The sequence below is a fragment of the Pelmatolapia mariae genome, linkage group LG22 (assembly GCF_036321145.2).
Source record: "Pelmatolapia mariae isolate MD_Pm_ZW linkage group LG22, Pm_UMD_F_2, whole genome shotgun sequence".
NCBI classification, from domain to species: Eukaryota; Metazoa; Chordata; class Actinopteri; order Cichliformes; family Cichlidae; genus Pelmatolapia; species Pelmatolapia mariae.
The window spans coordinates 30,607,014-30,624,132 of record NC_086245.2 but is presented as its reverse complement, the minus strand read 5'-3'; the positions used below and the strand labels follow the sequence as shown (position 1 = coordinate 30,624,132).

The following is a 17,119-nucleotide window of genomic DNA, read 5'->3' as shown; positions in this document are numbered from 1 at the left end:
TGAAAGCTATTCCATGTGACAAGCTCATCTGAAATGGGAATGATGTTTTTGGATTGTTTCACACATTGTTTCATTATTTCCTAGAAGGTAAACCCCGTAAATGAATGTGTCCAAATTTCTGATTGTAACTGAATGTTCAATGGCTCCACATATAATTGCTTCTTTATCTGAATCTGTAACACCTTGAGAACAAACCGGTTCCCTTGAACCATTACATGAAAGAGGAAAAATTCCTTAATGTGGAATTACAGCCAGAACATCGCTTCACTTAGTGGTAGCTCCAAATGTTCTAATCTGTGTCAGTATCTCCCTTAAAAACCTAACCTAACATCACTCAACCCCCAGCTGATATCACCAAGCAGCCTAACCTCCCCTCTGTTATCGCTACACATGGTCAACCACCTTTCGCTTTATATTAACAACAACTCTTTACTATATTAAAAATTCAGTCAGCCTTGTAATAGTTTTTTCACATCTGAAAACATCATCATCATTTCACCCCAGCCTGGTTTTATCTCATTCTTAGCCATCACCTCTGCAGATCTGTGTTTCCCCTCCTTAATGGGTCTCTACTGACCCCCTAAGCTCCACACACATTATCCCTTGCTGCCTCACACTCCCTGTAGTTCCAGCCTCAACCTAACCCTATTTGTTGTTTCCCCGCAGACATTTTCATTAAGATGATGTCAGGATAAACTCAAACTCATTCTGCATTATGTTTACTCATGGAGATACTGGCCAGAACATCTCTCTTCTTTGCTCTGATCTTAGTGTGGATCCATTTGAATAAATACAAATGATTGGGATGAGGGGGCGGGGATCAAATGGGAAAAAAAAGATAAGACTTTCACATGGCAGAGGTAATTATTAGCTTCATTCAATGGAAAAAACAAGTTGTTAAATTTTGCATGAAATGCAATTTAAATACAGGGGTCAAAACCTTGGCCTCATGTATGTCCTTAGAGGGAAGAATCATTTCAAATCAGTACAGAGTTCATTTGAGCAATCACCTTTATTCTGTGATGAAACATTTCTATATTGATGGCACTGATCTCTGCCAGGATAACAGTTCCTCCTTACACAGAGCTTGGGGGTGCCTTACAAAATGATATGAATCACACACTATGCCCTTTTCAGTAACCAGTTCTAAATTTAGTTGGATAGCTATGGGAGGTAGCACTTTCCAACACTAAATTAGGGAATATCTTTTGGAAGGATTTTGTTGTAGTTTGTGAAATAATAGGGACGGTGTCTTTGGATCTCCTTATACAGGGCAAATCACACATCAGTGTACTTCCTCAAAATTTGAATGTAAAAATGTGAGGTTATAACCATCATTAGATAACACACTTAGAAGTCACTTCAGTGATTAAAAAAAAAAAGTACTCCCAGGAGACTAAAAATCAGTGTTAGATAACATTATTTTTATTTTATTTATTTATTTTATTTTTTATTAATATTTTATGCAACACTTTAATCTTTGTTACTAGTTAATTGTTGTATTTAAACTTTATCTGCTTTTTACAGGTAGTGTTGACTGCTGGAAGACTGTTGTCAGCCATCAATATGGGATTTTCTAACATCATTACATTCTCTTTTACATACAGATACTGCAGTATTTGAAAGTTTAAGGTAAATAGCATATTTACATACCTGGTAAATGTAGTTTAGAGCATTTCACTAAACTACTAACTAAACAATTAACCCAGTTCTGCTGTTAAATATTTATATACATGTAGCAACCCGGCTTTAACTAAAGCAACCATCTGTTTTAGTTCAGCATATAACTAGCTTCTAAATTCAGCAAGCAGGAGCATCTTTTAATCGAACAAAATATGCTGGATAGACCATAGATGTATGGATTACTTCAAGCAATTAAATTATAAGGTGTTTTTCTGCTCCCCTCAGTTTAGTTTTCATGCTTTCTTCCAAGGCTTTTATTTATCTTCAACGTACAGCTACCAGTTGGAGAAGAGCAGTGAGCAGTAACAAATACTGACAATCAATGTCTTTAGACTACTTGCATGAACACCAAGATGAAAATAAACAATGTGTAAAATTGATATTTAATGAAACAAAATGTAACGTCTTTTCCCAATATGTCACCCTCTAGTTCACAAGTAAATCTAAGAGTATCTCCAGAAGAAACATAGAATTGCTCATAAGATGAGGAGCTTATTAGCTCATTTGTTGCGGCCCCTGTCAAATAAGTACACCACAATATTATGAATAGTTCAACACCGTAACACAACACTAGTGGAATAGTTAATAAAAGCGCACAGTCTAAGTGTTTTTATTTATATAAATATATTTATATGATCTTGTGAAGAACAATCATAACCGTTTGATTAGTTTGAAAAACTTTAATTGGCAAATAAATCAAAACTTTTAGCCACAACTGCCGGCTGCCTATCCAATCAGAAGATAAAAATGATGCTATGTTTTCTGTGCTACTTTTTCCATCAGTTCAAAAAAGCAAAACAGATTTTTCTTCTGATTGGGTGAGCAAGACGCCTACATGGGTGGTCTGAGCCAATAGCTAAAGCCAGCCGAGATTAGGATTGTGACTGTGAGCAAGCTGGCATGCTGACTGGTACTTAGCTCAGAGCAGATCCTCACAATGCCCACTGGCTTGGCTGCAGTCTTCTCAATGCTTCTGAGCTGTGATTCAGAATGCTAGTCAGCCAAATGCTTTAAAGCCATGCACACCACCAATATCATGAAGCTAGAAGCTAAGTGGTGAGGGTTCAAGCCATTGCTCAAAGTGTTAACATTTCGTCCCTATCCAGAAAGTTATTCAGCATGGTAGGTAAACCAGGTTTTCACAGGTTCTACTACAGCTTGTAGAACTGACTTTAACAGCAATAACTGGAAATAATTGTTATATGTATGACTTAGTTTCAAGTATCAGTCAATCAAATCATTGTGGAGTAATTTTGGCCACTCCTCTTTCAGATGTTGCTTCAGTTCCTTATTAGGATTTGTGGCACAGTAGCCCTAAGGTCCCATCACAGCATTCCAGCTGCGTTACGGTCTGGACTTTGACTGGACCATTGCAATACAGTGGTCCCTCGTTTATCGCAGGAGTTACGCTCTAAAAATAACCCGCGATAGGTGAAATCCGCCAAGTAGCCAGCTTTAGCTTTATTTTTTACAATTATTATAGCTGTTTTAAGGCTGTAAAACCCCTCACTACACACTTTATAGACTTTTCTAAGACAGGCATGAACATTTTCACACTTTACTCTCTTGTTTAAACACTCTCAAAGTTCAAACCTTCGTAGAAAAATAAGTCCAGCATTATCGAATGAAGCAAAGATCAAACCCTGTTTTCAGGTCCAGGGAATAGAGCGCTGCAAGTGAATTCAGCATTAATTAATCAATGCTACAGAAGTGGCGGAAGCAAGAAGAATGATTTGCGTAAAATTTGACTTATCTGACTGTTTTGTTTCACTTAATGTGCCTTATAATCGGTGTGCCTTATGGTCCGAAAAATACGGTAACTTCTACCTTCCTTTAAAATGTCCAGAAGTCCAACTTTTTGTGCGATGGTTAGCATCTTCCTCTGCCTTTCCTTTGACGATGCAAAACGTTTTGTCGACGTTGTTGTGTTTGTTCGGGAGAAAACTTGCAAACATACAGTTTGAGCCGCGTTATAGCAAGGGACCGCTGTACCTTAATTCTTTGCATCCGCTCATGGAAGGACTGTGGCATCGTGTTAACACACACTAAATGCTACTTACCCTCGTAATTACTATGGAAGCAGGACTATATGGAGTCCTTTATAACAAAACTGCATTTGACGCTGGTTTTTCAGAACACAGAAGACATTTTCATAGAATATGACTACCTGACTATTAGGTGTAAAAAAAGAAATAAACCCAACACAGGGGTCATAAGCCAGACCTGACAAGAACCCTGAGCTAAAGCAAGTAACAACCAAAGATAGACAATTGTTAGGTACTTACTTTAAGACGAGCAGGGAAAAGTAACCCAAGGGTTGTTTGCAGTAAATATATGTGATTGCTTCTCTTCAGGCTCTGTTCAATCAGCGGTGAGTCATAAAAAGTCATAACTGTCAAAACTGTGTTTAAAAGAGTAAAATCATTAAAAATATAGGCCTGGAGTGTTTTGCCAATTAAAGCCAATTTTTACACAAGGTTTGTGGAGCTAACAATGTGTGTATTTAACATTAAGAGCAGTGTGTTCATGCTGTGTAATTATCCAAGCTCTTGTGCACACAGAGCATTACTGAGCTGTCGTGCAGCAGGTTTTCTTAGGTCGCTCCTGCTGTGATAACAAAGTTGGATCATGGAGGGTTATAACAGGGCATTTGGCTATAGAGTGGGCTAGTCATGTTAAAACGCCACGGTTGGAAATGTTAATGGTTCATTTCACTTTTTAACCCACACACTTCGCCTTTCTTGAACACTGACGAGCCTCAATAGAGTTTTCTGTAATCACTCTTTTCTGAGTGATACAGCGGAATAAATCAAGCATGGAGAATGAGTTCTCCTACAAGGACTTTTAACAGACATGATATTTAATTTGTCACCCCTTAGTGCTGTCGGGAACAGCAGAGGCAAATTGCAGCCAACTGCCAAGTTTCGTGGTGACACCTTGATTGTCACCTACATTACGCCCAGTGTGTGCTTAGCTGGTTACTGTCTGAGGACTCAACAGGGGGTCATTTTCGTTAGTTTGATGGGAATTGTACAGATCTTGACCAGCATTTAAGTGAGGTCATATGTCAGCTGAGGCAGCAGCTTTAAACTGGCAGCCCAATAGTTTGTTGATAATCTAGAGTAGGGATGTCAAACTCAGCCCCTTTTGATCTTCAATGGGCTGGACCAGTCAAGCTGCCCTTTCTGTCAATGAAAAAAAGCTTAACTACATATTTAGTTAAGATGTCTTAATATAAGAAAAGACATGTAATTTCAATAGTATTCCTGCAAAAGGCTAACGGGGTATTGTCGTCACCTGCCAGGTGGGTAGGCGGTTGGTGTGCATCTTCTAAATTTCTAGGACAAGTCTGAATCTCGGTGACCTCAACCTCAAGGTCAGAGTACGTTTTCTGGTATTATTGTGAAAGCGATAACTTGAAAAGAAGACAATGTAGGATGTAGGTGTATCTGCTAGGAGGCTGGGATGTAGCAGTGGTGGTTGTCAGTATTTTTCTACATTATAAAAATTTTATGTATCAGGACAACTCTTTGGGCTTAAACTTTATGAAATCAATGTGTAAAAAAAAGGTCTGGTAGCCCATTGCCCAGACTGTGCTGTAATGATAACAGAGAAGGCTTTTTGATTTTTTCTTGATGTGAAAAATCAACATTTCTATCATACTACTACTATATTTTTGATCAGGGAGTGACAAGTATTCACCACTCAGCACTCCTCTCACAATCAAGGCTGGTGGACCCTTTGCAACTTTGAATCCAGGCTGCATATCAGGCCAGGTTGTTAACTTTTGGCCCACCTTGTTAGAGCTTTTGTTCTGCACTGCTAGCACAAACGGTCCTGAAGCAGTTTTCACCCAAAATAGGCTTTCGGAGGGGAATAAAGATCCTTTTATTGTTAGATTTTAAATGAAGTCATAATTGTAGCTAATGTTTATATACACGTGACTCCTTCCACGCTATTTGCAAGCTAACAAGCTAGCTAACACAGAACTCAAGCTTGGAGACTGTTTCTGTTCAAAGAGCTTAATTTGCATAGTAATTTTGGTTTTTGAATCCACACACAAGCAAAGATGCGGACTCAGACACCGAACAAAGGCTTCAGAAAGTCACTGAACCAAAATGAGGTGTGTAACCTCAGCCTGTGCTGAGCCAATGTTTTGAAAAAGAAAAGTGATGGAGCTGTAAAGACAAATTTAATTTTCATGTGCAGCTAGTTATATCGCAGGAGGCTTGGCTGTAGGTAAAGTATACTTGCTGACTGACGAGCTTTCATTTATTCTTTTTTAAATGAAACTTTCTACAGAATTGTGAAACAGGCAAACAACAGCATTAAAGAGATATTACTGTTTTATAGCAAGATGTTTTTAAGTTTAACAAATGTTACAGCTGCCATAATCAGATCTCGGAGGTTCCCTTGAGTTGGCTGTAATTACGGTACATCATTGTGTTTTAAAGTCAAATAAACTTTGTTATGCAGTGGCCGCAAGCTGCATGTGGACTAAACCTACCCCACCCCCAATCCTGATAAAAATGATAATGACTCATTTACATTAGGCTTATTTAAAATGGTACTGTGTCTGGCAAGATAGCCTCACATACTTAAAGGCTTTTATTTCTGTTACATACTGAAGGCCAAGCAAATACAATATTGCTATATATACAAGCATGAATCATTGTTGAGCTTTGAAACAGTCCAGCTGATACAAAAAGGAATGCAAAATTTAAAAATAAAAATGTCTGCTCTGTGCTTTTCTGAATGATTTGGGCTGTATTTCAAAATCCTCACTGGGCAGATGGTTTGCCAGTTGGCATCATGTAACTTTTTATTAAGAGAATTAAATCATTCTTTCTGACATGCATCATATAATTTTACTCAGTTGATCTTGACCAGTTGATGTCTACATGGCTTTTGTCTACTTAAGTAAAAAACAGAAAGTTTCTTCCACATCAGGGTAAAAGAAGCTAAAATTCATTGAGTATATGTAGAGAAATAAGTAGTCACTTGCTCCTGACATGAGTAAGAGGTGCAACTAAATAGTGCTGATTACTTTTATTGAGGTGCCTGGAACATTTCCTGATGCAATTTTTCAACCGTAGCACGCTTTTAAAGAAAACAAAATAAATTTATTGTTAGATTTTGAAAGAAGTCCTAATTTTAACAAGTGCTTGGGGACTGGCGGGGGAGAGAAAAGAAGCACAGTAGAAGAACAACATTGCCATCTAGCGGCCTCTTTGGGTGATTACTAAAATCAACAACTGCAAACATATTAAGAACTCTACCCTCAGTCACAAGAGTACGCCAGTCAGATTTTACTGGAGATTTTTATGTTTATATAGATATTATGATATTTTAAGCTTATTTTAAGCTTTGCACTTGTAAAATTATCTTATATTTAGATACAGTCAGCATATTATACAGCATTTGTTATACAGTTTTTATTGGTGTAAATTAAAGTACATGTGAACTGTGAACAAACACACTTTACTCATTTTTATTTACTTGCTGATTCCAGACATTAAAAAATGTTTTAATTTTAGTCTCTTATTATTTTTTTATTTTACATTGCATTATTGCTGCAGCATAGTGGCACAATGGTTAGCACTGTTCCACAGGTGTGAATGTGAGTGCAAATGATTGTCTGTCTCTGTGTTTTAGCCCTGCAACAGACTGGGGACCTATCTAGGGTGTACCCTGCCTCTCGCCCTGTGGTAGCTGGGATAGGCTTCAGACCCTGATACAGATAAGCAGAAGAGAATGGATGGATGGATGGACATTGCATTATTCAGGATTCCCAGTTCGGGTGGACTATTCCAGCTGGCATTGGGCGAGAGGTGGTCTGTCGCAGGAACAACAGACAGCAATTCACACCTATGGGCAATTTAGAATCACCAATCAAACTAACCCCACTAACTGCAAGTCTTTGGACTGTAGGAGGAAGCTGGGGTACCCGAGGAGGACCCACGTAGACATGCAAACACAGATAGGCCACGGCCATATGGTGGATTCAAAGTCAGGAACTTCTTGCTGTGCAGTAACAGTGCTAATCATCATGGCACCATTGTTCCAAGAACCAACAGGCCGGAGCCTCTCAATCAGATTTAAGTCCAGACTTTGACTAGTAAACTCCAAAACCTCCATTTTGTTTTGTTTTGTTTTGTTCTTTTCATTCAGAGGTGGACCTGCTGGTATGTTTCAGATGATTGTCCTGTTGCATGGCTGGACATTTTCCTTCAGGATTTTCTGGTAGAGAGCAGAATTCATGGTTCCATCAATTACAGCAAGTTGTCAAGTAGTCTTGGGGATCATTGTTTTTTGGCAAATGTGAGATCGGTCTTTGTGTTCTCTTTGGTCAGCATCACTTTTTCTCCTTTTAACTCTCCCATGGATTCCACTTTTGCCCAGTGACTTTCTTGAACCTCAATTGCCTTTACAGAGACGAGTGAGGCTTATAGTTGTTAAGATGTGGTTCTGGGTTCTTTTGTGACCTCATCGATGATTTGTCAATGCAAGTAAATTTGTAGGCCGATCACTCCTGGAAAGGTTCACCACTTGTCCAAATTTCCTCCATTTGTGGATAATGGCTCTCACTGTGGTTCCCTGGAGTCTCAAAGTCTTAGAGATGGCTTTGTAACCCTTTCCAGACTGATAGATGTCAGTGACTTTGTTTTTTCATTTGTTCTTGAGTTTCTTGAGATTGCTTTTACCCAACTCAATACAAAATCCAATTTTGTATTTACTCATGTAAACATGAGTAAATAAGCTGTCACTGATGATATTCATCTGATCCATTTCCATCTTTTTTGCATACTCCACTACCACCTGTCTACATTTATCTTCTTAACACCTACCCAACACCTCTTCATCACCTCTTTTCCCTTCACCTAGACCTCCATTAGAGTCCACTCCGATCATGAGTCTCTCCTGCCTGGGGACACTCTCTACCAGTTCATCCAGCTTACTCCTGAATTCATCTTTCTCTTTAACTGAAATTCAATTTGTGGGGCACTGATAACATGCGACACCAAACCTTCAATTTCCAGCTTTAAAATCATGATTCTGTGTGATACTCTCTTCACCTCCACATCACTATTCACATAATCTTACTTCAAGATTGCCCATATTTTATGCCGCTTCTTATCTACGCCATGGTAGAACTGTTTAAATCCACCTCCAACGCTCCTGGGCTTGCTTCTTTCTGCCTAGTCTCTTGTACACACAATATATCTGCCTTCCTTTGCTCTCTCCCTTCACCTGTCATACTCCCCCCATTTAATGTCCCCGTTCTCACCTCTGAACTGCCTTTCTTCTCTCTCGCTGTCTCCAAGCATGCCTTCCTCCTCTCCTCGTCCTTTGTCGTCACTCAACAGTGGCACAGTTTCTACCAGCACTGGAGGTGTTTGTTGTTCACCCAGGCAGATCCATTATGTAAATCCTATTCTTGATGATCCTAATGTTTAATTTTGCAAAGAAATTTAATTTAGAAGGAGGATCCCGCTCTTCGTGACACAACCCTCCCCATTTATTGTGATCAACATTACGCCTATCTGGCTTGTGGCCCCTCCATAGCAGGGTGTTCAACCTAAACCTAACATTAGGTTGATTCTTTCCTCAGTTAATACACTTTTGTAATTTTCTTTTCATTTAGTTTTAGATTTTTTTTTTTCAGTTTAGTTTTTCTTATTTGGAAATGTTTAGGTTTTATTGATTTTATTTTTTTTACAATATATGCTATATTTATCAGGTGTAATATTTAACATGTCCAGAGCAGGAATTATTATATATATTATAATTACATGTGCACCAAAGCTGCCTCTGACTAGTTGATTTGATTGTTAATTTTGATGCAAAACTGACTGTTAGTTTTTGCAAGTATGCAATAGTTTCAATTGTGGTTTGTTTGGTTTATTCATGCCTTGATTTCAGTTAATTTGTTGAGTTAACTACAGTTTGTTTTAACATGTCTATTGCATTTATTTTTTAGTTTTTAAGTTTTGGTTGGTGGCCTATAGAAACTGTCAGCTGTGCATCTCAACCCTCTAACATCTAAGTTGTTACTGCTGACAACCACAACCCTAACCTTAATCCTTTTTTTTTTTTTTCTTTTTTTTTTCCGCCTGTCCCGTTCGGTTCTTTTGCCATCAGAATTATTGTCTAAAGGCAAAGAAAGATGCCCAACGGATTTACTTTACCAAATGGACCATCCCAGCCTTGCTGTATTGGTCTATTTGATTCACCTTTGCTTTTATTGTTTATTTTATTTTCATTTGCTGAACACGGGACAGACTTGACTGGGGAAAAAAAAAGGGAGAAAGAAAGAGGGAAAGAAAAAGAGCAAGGAAGAGGGACAGTGATAAGGGGCAAAAACCAACAAAACAAACAGACAAAAAATACATATATCAATCACCTGGATCACCTGTTGAGAAAGAAAAAAGAGAAAACAAGCAAAGAAAAAGAGCAATATAATAAACAACATCATCGCGATGATCTATGTGAATATAACAGTAAATACTAAATATTAAATATTATTGTGCAGCACGTAAGATCGACAGCGCACAGTGTGCTTTGAGGTAGGAGCCAAAAAGGGTGTAGTTTGTGTGTGAGAGCACCCGTGTGTACACCTGTGAGCATGAGCGCGCTTGTATTTAAAAGGTTCCTTCATGTAATGATCTGCTAGAGGGTGTGGGGAGCCATAGCCCTGTCCTCCTGGGCATGAAGCAGGTATGGAGGAGATCAAGGCTCCAGACATCCAGAGGCCCTCAGAGCACAAGAGACCAAGGAAGACCAACCAACCTAACCTTAATCCTAACTATAACCCTCGGCAATCAGAATCTGGAATTGTTTTTATTTTTTTATTTATTTAGTTTTATTTAATGTCATTTTTTTCCAAAAGCATCCAAAACACATGCTTAGGGTAGCATTAGCATTCATGATGACTTAGACATCAGAGGGTTAAAGATATCATTAGAACTGAGATTTCAATTAATTACCCACTAGCCTGGTGATTAATTATTCGCACTGGTCATTTTTTAAGAAAAAGTATATTGAAAAAATATAATTAAAAAGAAAGCTTTTTTTCCTTATTTGTGTTACACTACTCTTAGACCTGTAATACTGATGAGCACTCAGTATTTGAGTAACAAACCCATGCCTACCTGTTGAAAGTATCAATGAAAGCTAAGCTTTGTAATGAGCATGGATGAGGTCACATTTAATTTGACACACCCAGACACTAAATCAAACCACCAGCAGAGGGAGACAAAGACTGTGGTTTGTTTGAATCCGAACCATGTAATGGACTATTTGCAATTATGGCCATTTATGTAATTTACACTGACCTATAGCTCTCTACACCTAGTCCCAGCCTAGAAGAAAAATTCAATAATTATCTCATATAGACAAAGTTCATGGTCTAGGACTCGACTTCATTTGTGTTTGAGAGAAGGGTTAGGTTTGTTAATAGGATTTTAGCTCGTCTAAATTGTACCCTACATGTTGCCCTTTAACAGCAGAGATAGGTCCAGGCTCCACAACAGTAAACTGTAGTGGTAAGGAAGATGGGCAGGCATTATGTTGGATTCTCAAGCAATCAAAAGCATCAGTATTTTTGTGTAAAAGGACAGGCATTTTTACTTCTGCCTACAATTGGAGAATGTCAACCTTAGCCAGGTCTACCACCATTACACAGCAAAGAGCAAACATTTAAGCATCTTATATTTGTTAAAGTCTGAAAGGTTCATCAAAACGTGGCGCACTAAAGTCATTTTGAAGACAGGCTAAAGCTTTGTGTACTTTCATTGATTTAAGGCCTCAAAACATCCATCTATTCTCTTCCACTTTTCATTATCAGGGTCGCCAGGGGGTGGAGCCTATCCCAGCTACCATAAGGCGAGAGGCAGGTAAACCCTGGACAGGTCACCAGTGCCTGGACTGGCCTCAATACAGTTATCTTCTGGGTTTCATTGTGCATATATTGTACCCACTTCCCACAGCAGGGCAAACAACAGAGAAGAGGACAAAAATGTTTCAACAGCAAGAGTGCTTTGTTCCATTTTTATTTGTTTTAGTACAACAGTTCAAGTCAACTAGTCACTGTATCTATTGAGATGCCAAAGTGTGTATTGCTCTTCTGCGTTCCATGTGTAGAACCCTGTTCAGTAATGTTCAAGATGACATCCATCTCCATATCTGGCATGTTAATTCACAGCTATACAGCAAGAAGTCATGTGCTTTGAGGACAACCCCGTGTTTTTACAAAAGCAAAGAATCAGCAGCAGCACGAAACATGATTTGCAGGAGCAAACAAGCAGAATCTGGGTAGCAAAGCTGCACTAAACACTTGTATGTATAACAGCCGATGCCAAAAATCAAACCTTGTGCTACTTTGAGATTTTTTTATTTAATTTTTCTTTTTTTAAATACACAGTAAGTGCCGAGAACAGGTGTGGTTCACAGGGACATTTTCAAAACGCACTATGAAATCTGTAGGAATAAAGACCTATGCATAGAAACATGCTTCCTCAAAAAGGGTATGTTACACACTGCTAATTTTCAAAAAGGGCAGAAGCTGCACTGACAAGCTACATAATCAGATGAATTAGACAAGAGGGGGAGGGCAGGATGATCCACATGTAAAACCAGCGCAAATACACTTAGCAGAAGAATTGATATCTTCACAAAGTGAAACTTGTATTTACTTCAAAAAGGTGGGCAGTGAACACAACAAAAATACTGGCTGAACAAAAAATAAATCAATCTTTGGATACGTAAAAAACCCTATACAATCCCCCGTTTGTAACCTTCAGTTTTCCGAAGTGCCTTCTTCTGAGTTGGGGTCTTTGGTCTCCTTGTTCTTACGCACCTCTTCGAACTTCTTGTCCTGTTAAACAGTACAAGATTAACATCTTAATAGTACTACATCATGTCCATACAGTCAAAAGAAATTACTGACCTTCTCTTTGAATTTCTCATTCATCGCTGCCATAATTGCTGTGCGGTTCTCTTTGTTAGCCTCCATCTTCTGGTTGAGCTTCTCCTCTGCCATCTTGCTGAAGTTGTTGTTCTCCTCCATGGCTTTCTGTTGCACTTCTTTTTCATGCTCACGCTTCTCAGCTAAGTGCTTCAGAACCTCAGCTTCATGGTTCTGGGAAAGGATGGTTAAAAATACATAAGATGCTTGAAATAGCCCACCAGATTTTAATTATTCCAACCCATGCAAAATATGTAATCTTTTTACCTTGCGTCTCTCCTCTGCAGCGTCCAGTTTCCTCTGAATCTCCTCCAGTGAGACATCCTTCTTCTTGGGAGGAGACAGTGGAAACTCACCCTTGGCATCAGGGGTAGGAGTAGCCAGGATGACCTCAAAAGCCTGACCGGAAGCCCGCTTGTCGAGCTCCTTAACCTGGATATCTGAACACATGCAAGGAAAAAAATTAAATAAATTTAAAAACATGTTTAAATAATTCAAGGCACAGTGAAAAAAAAAAAAAAAAAAAAAAGAAATAATATAGTGCATTAAAGTGGAAGACGTAGTTCACCTTCAGCGGCTGCCATCTTCAGAGACTGCTTCAGGTCAATTTAACTAAAGGAGGGAAACAGAGAGAGTCATGTCAGCAGATGATTTTAAAATTACTGACGTCTAGTGGATGATTTACACCATTATCACAGAAATCATCCAAGATTAAAACCGGTCTCACTGGCGACACCCTGTGGCAACACGCAAAACTGCAAGCAACCACCGCCCATCAATCCACACACATAAAGAAAAAAAGAAAAAAAATGGTACTGGCATTCAGGGCGGTCATGTTGTACACGCACCATTGTTTATCTCCAGATATGAGGAAGCAGTGACATTCTGATTAAGCCACCAGCAATCGAGCCGCTTCAGGAATGAGGAGGGCTTTTCAATAGCCTGCCCATCAGTGAGGGCTGTTAATGACACAAGTCACATTTAGCTGAAACAAAAGGCTGTGATCGGGCTGGGTAACGGCAGGCAGTGGGGGAGAGCAGACAGGGCCTGGGCTCGGCCTTTGCTAGAAGGCAAATATGCACCAAGAAAAATGAGAATAGTGAGCGATGAGCATATCTGGGAGGAAATGATCATCAGAGAGCACCTGTTCCTTGCACCATGTGTTGGAGCAGCGGGAGGGGAACACAGACACATCTACACACGTACCACAACAGCCGACTGAACAGGCATCTTGTCTAATAAAATTGCAGGGAATAAATAAAAAAGTAATTCCTCTTAAATGTGAGAAACATCTGTCATTCCATTTAGTCAAGTGGTAATGATGAGTGAATGATGAACCATGACCAAATTCAGCTGGGCTTATTCAATGAAAAGACCCCTCCCCTAATAATTCAAAAAGGCTATCAGCTAGCTAAGTGTGGCGTTAGAAGGCAGCATGAAAAAAAAAACAAAAAAGAAAAAAAAAAAACACCTACTTGGACACAATCTAATCTGAGTGAGGTTTAATTTAAAAAGCCCACACCTTGGTATCCATTGTGACACCCACTGTTGCCATTTTATAGAACTTCTCACTGAATGAGTCCAAATGTCCTATTCTGCCAATGACATTACCTTAATTCATGTAAATTTCTTGTTTCTTGAGGCTGCTGGTGTCATTAGCTCAAAGCTTTAACAAGCACCCTCAAACAAAGGCGCTTTTGGCAGCACAGTGACGAGCAGCTGCAAACAAAGAGGAGCCGAAGGCAGGTCACTGCCACGAAAAAAAACAAAGAAAGAAAAAAAAATCTCGAATAAAGATTTTCTCACAGGCGGCATAAATCGGTGAATAAGGAATTCGTAAATGTCTCTGCAGCCCACAAGTTTCACGAACATAAAAAAAGAAGTCTTCAAAGTCCACCCTCATCGCTGTCGGTGCCAACTGTGCCAGTGTCGCCTACCATACAATAGGCTAACAGCCCGCCAAGCAGCAGACAAAAAGAGCAACAACAATAGGCGTTTGTCTCATTTTGTCCCTGAAATGTTACAAAATGAATGCAAATGCCCACGAGGGCGAAAACATCCACAAAAAACCCGCTTGTCACGTTAGTTTCTCACGTGCTGCGCTAACATAAGTGACAAACAACGAAAAACGTTGAAAGAAAATTGAACATACTGTCGAAAAATTACCGACTCCACTCAAGGATTAACCTCGTTTTGCCCTCATCTCCTCATAACAATTAAAATTCAGACATATTCCTACTTACAGACGACAAAAATAAATCCTGTGGACTTTCTCGGTTATAGAGATGCTGTCAGTCACACCCACCTTCAACAACCTCCGGATGCTGTGCTCTGCTCTCACAGAATTTACCGCGAGCCCTCTGCGCGAGCTTACCAAGCGCGCACATAAATGGACCAAAGCAAGTGCCGTCACGCCGTTTGCTGGCCACTCATTGGCTTACCCCGCTCTCCTGGGTGCTTCTGGCGATTGTAGTTTTTTATGGCTGACAGTAGATATTGTGTTACAGTTATGTTATCGCTAAATATCTGGCTATTTAATGCACATTTTTGCTTTATTAAACAAACCGTGTGAAGCAACAGTCCATAGCAGTGTACTCGAAACATATATAATACCAATATTTACAGGATCATTCCCCTAATAGTGATTTTCACCATGGCTCCACCCATTTATTTAAATACGATAGCCTGCTGAATGTAAATTAAAAGCCCGTTCCTCTCTCGCTCTCAAAATAAAATAATTTTTTAAAAAAAGGTTTGCTTTTCACCTAACAGAGTAATTCATTTTTAACAAGGTTTTTTGTATTTGTTTTCAGTTTTTTTTTTGGGGGGGGGGGGGGGGGGGGGTCAAATTGATTTTGGAAGCTAGTTGTGGTTCAACATACATTTGTGGGAAGTGCTAGTGTTTTTGTTTGGAAAACAAAACAAAAACATAAAATCAGGTATTCATTCAACCAAATATACACATTTTGATACATGTAATGTTTCTAGAAAACCTATATGGAGAAACACAGTTTGTACCGGCCCTGAAACATATATAGTTGAGATTTAGTTGTCTTTCTTCTTCTAGTCATTATTTGCTAACCCATTCAATACCCTGTGAACTTCAGTGTAATCTGAAATGCACTTCCTGAGAAATTTAACTACACATCATGTCTATGCAGCCAGCAATAACTAATTGACTCACTGTGTACCACCATTTCCCCCTACCAGTTTCCAGGTACTTATTCTGCATTTTTCAAATTGATCAGAAGAGAACAGATCAACTTAAATAGAGACCGCCAACTAGTGTTTTGGCAGCATAACTGCACAACCACAGACACACTATGCATATGTACAAATACTGGCAACAGCAATGGCCACTTGCACATGCTACATCATAGGCTCTACATTTATCCACTACACAGGTCTATATTAAACGTAATTATGACCCTGCCCATACATATAAAAACAGTACATTTGAAAACAATTTTAAAAAGCTAAATAAAAAGTCACCACTCCACTTGACTACTGTTTGTTAACTTTTAAATCACAATTTGAACTGTGAGAATAAACACCACCCTTGCCCCCTTCATTCATCAAATACCTGCAAACTAAAGACTTTATGTTAGTGCTCCGTCTAACGATATCCACAGGTTACTAACACATGGTAGTAAATGTATGCTGGTATAAGCCTAGAAAAATACAGAGATCCATAATGTAGACCTTGTCACAGATACCTGACATTTTTTTCACTCTTCTACTTTTTTTATTTTATTTTTATTTTTATTTAATATGACTAATATCATCGTTGGACCAGTTGTTATGATTCATCAGAACTTGGTGGGTTGTCCCCCGCTCTCTCTTTTCTTCACTGTCTTTCACACATTCTCAAGCTTAGGCGTGGGCTTGTCTCTGGTCTGTTCCTAAGGGCGGAGCTTCCTAGTGTGGCTCAGCCCTTCCTCCTTGTTGACTGCTCTGAATCATCAGGCTACTAGTATATGGAGAACAGGTGGTGCTACAGTTCTCTGCCAGACTGGTGTTGTTGCTGTACATCTGAAAGCCCTGTTTGGAATTTGCTGGCACAATAATCCACTTACTTGCAGTATGATAACAACCCAAGCTGTTTTGTTTTTCCTCCTCATCAACACTCTTGTTCAGTTATCACATCAACCTGTTCTATTTTCTTAATGAACGGTCAATTAATTCTCGTTCTCTCCTCTGGCAGACCTCCATAAAAATTCACTTAAAATTCACTTAAAATTTACTTAATTTAAGACCCTGCTTATTGTGTCTGCTTTGTGGGTCCAGCCTCACACATCTCACACAATGACAGAACAGTCTGGTCATAATTTGGACCCCACTGGGTCAGCTGCAGTACAAGAAGCCCTGTCTAAAAAGGAAGAGCTTTTGAGTCAGGATGATCTGGTTCTATCTGAAAGAGTGCCACACAGAGTTAACATCAGAGGAGCATACAGAAGAAAGATAAGACAT

General features: G+C 39.1%; 1 protein-coding gene across 2 annotated transcripts; it reads right to left on the bottom strand.

Moving 5' to 3' along the window:
* Positions 1–11,719: 11,719 nt before the first annotated feature.
* Positions 11,720–15,041, bottom strand: LOC135933262 (stathmin-like). 2 transcript variants are annotated; one of them, XM_065471324.1, is made up of 5 exons: positions 14,955–15,041; positions 13,218–13,261; positions 12,917–13,089; positions 12,632–12,823; positions 11,720–12,559 (listed from the first exon to the last, which is right to left on the bottom strand). In XM_065471324.1, exons 2-5 carry the CDS (start codon positions 13,231–13,233, stop codon positions 12,482–12,484), a joined length of 459 nt encoding a protein of 152 aa, XP_065327396.1. In that variant the 5' UTR covers positions 13,234–13,261; positions 14,955–15,041; the 3' UTR covers positions 11,720–12,481. The 2 variants fall into 2 exon arrangements, with proteins under 2 accessions (XP_065327396.1, XP_065327397.1); XM_065471325.1 differs by having other exon boundaries at positions 14,893–14,990.
* Positions 15,042–17,119: the final 2,078 nt, after the last annotated feature.

What these genes read in the sequence shown, in the direction of transcription:
- LOC135933262 (XM_065471324.1), bottom strand. An exon ending in CTGCAGAGGAGAGACGCAAG is followed by an intron (nt 12,824 to 12,916) that starts GTAAAAAGATTA and finishes ATCCTTTCCCAG; the next exon opens with AACCATGAAGCTGAGGTTCT. An exon ending in ATGAGAAATTCAAAGAGAAG is followed by an intron (nt 12,560 to 12,631) that starts GTCAGTAATTTC and finishes ACTGTTTAACAG; the next exon opens with GACAAGAAGTTCGAAGAGGT.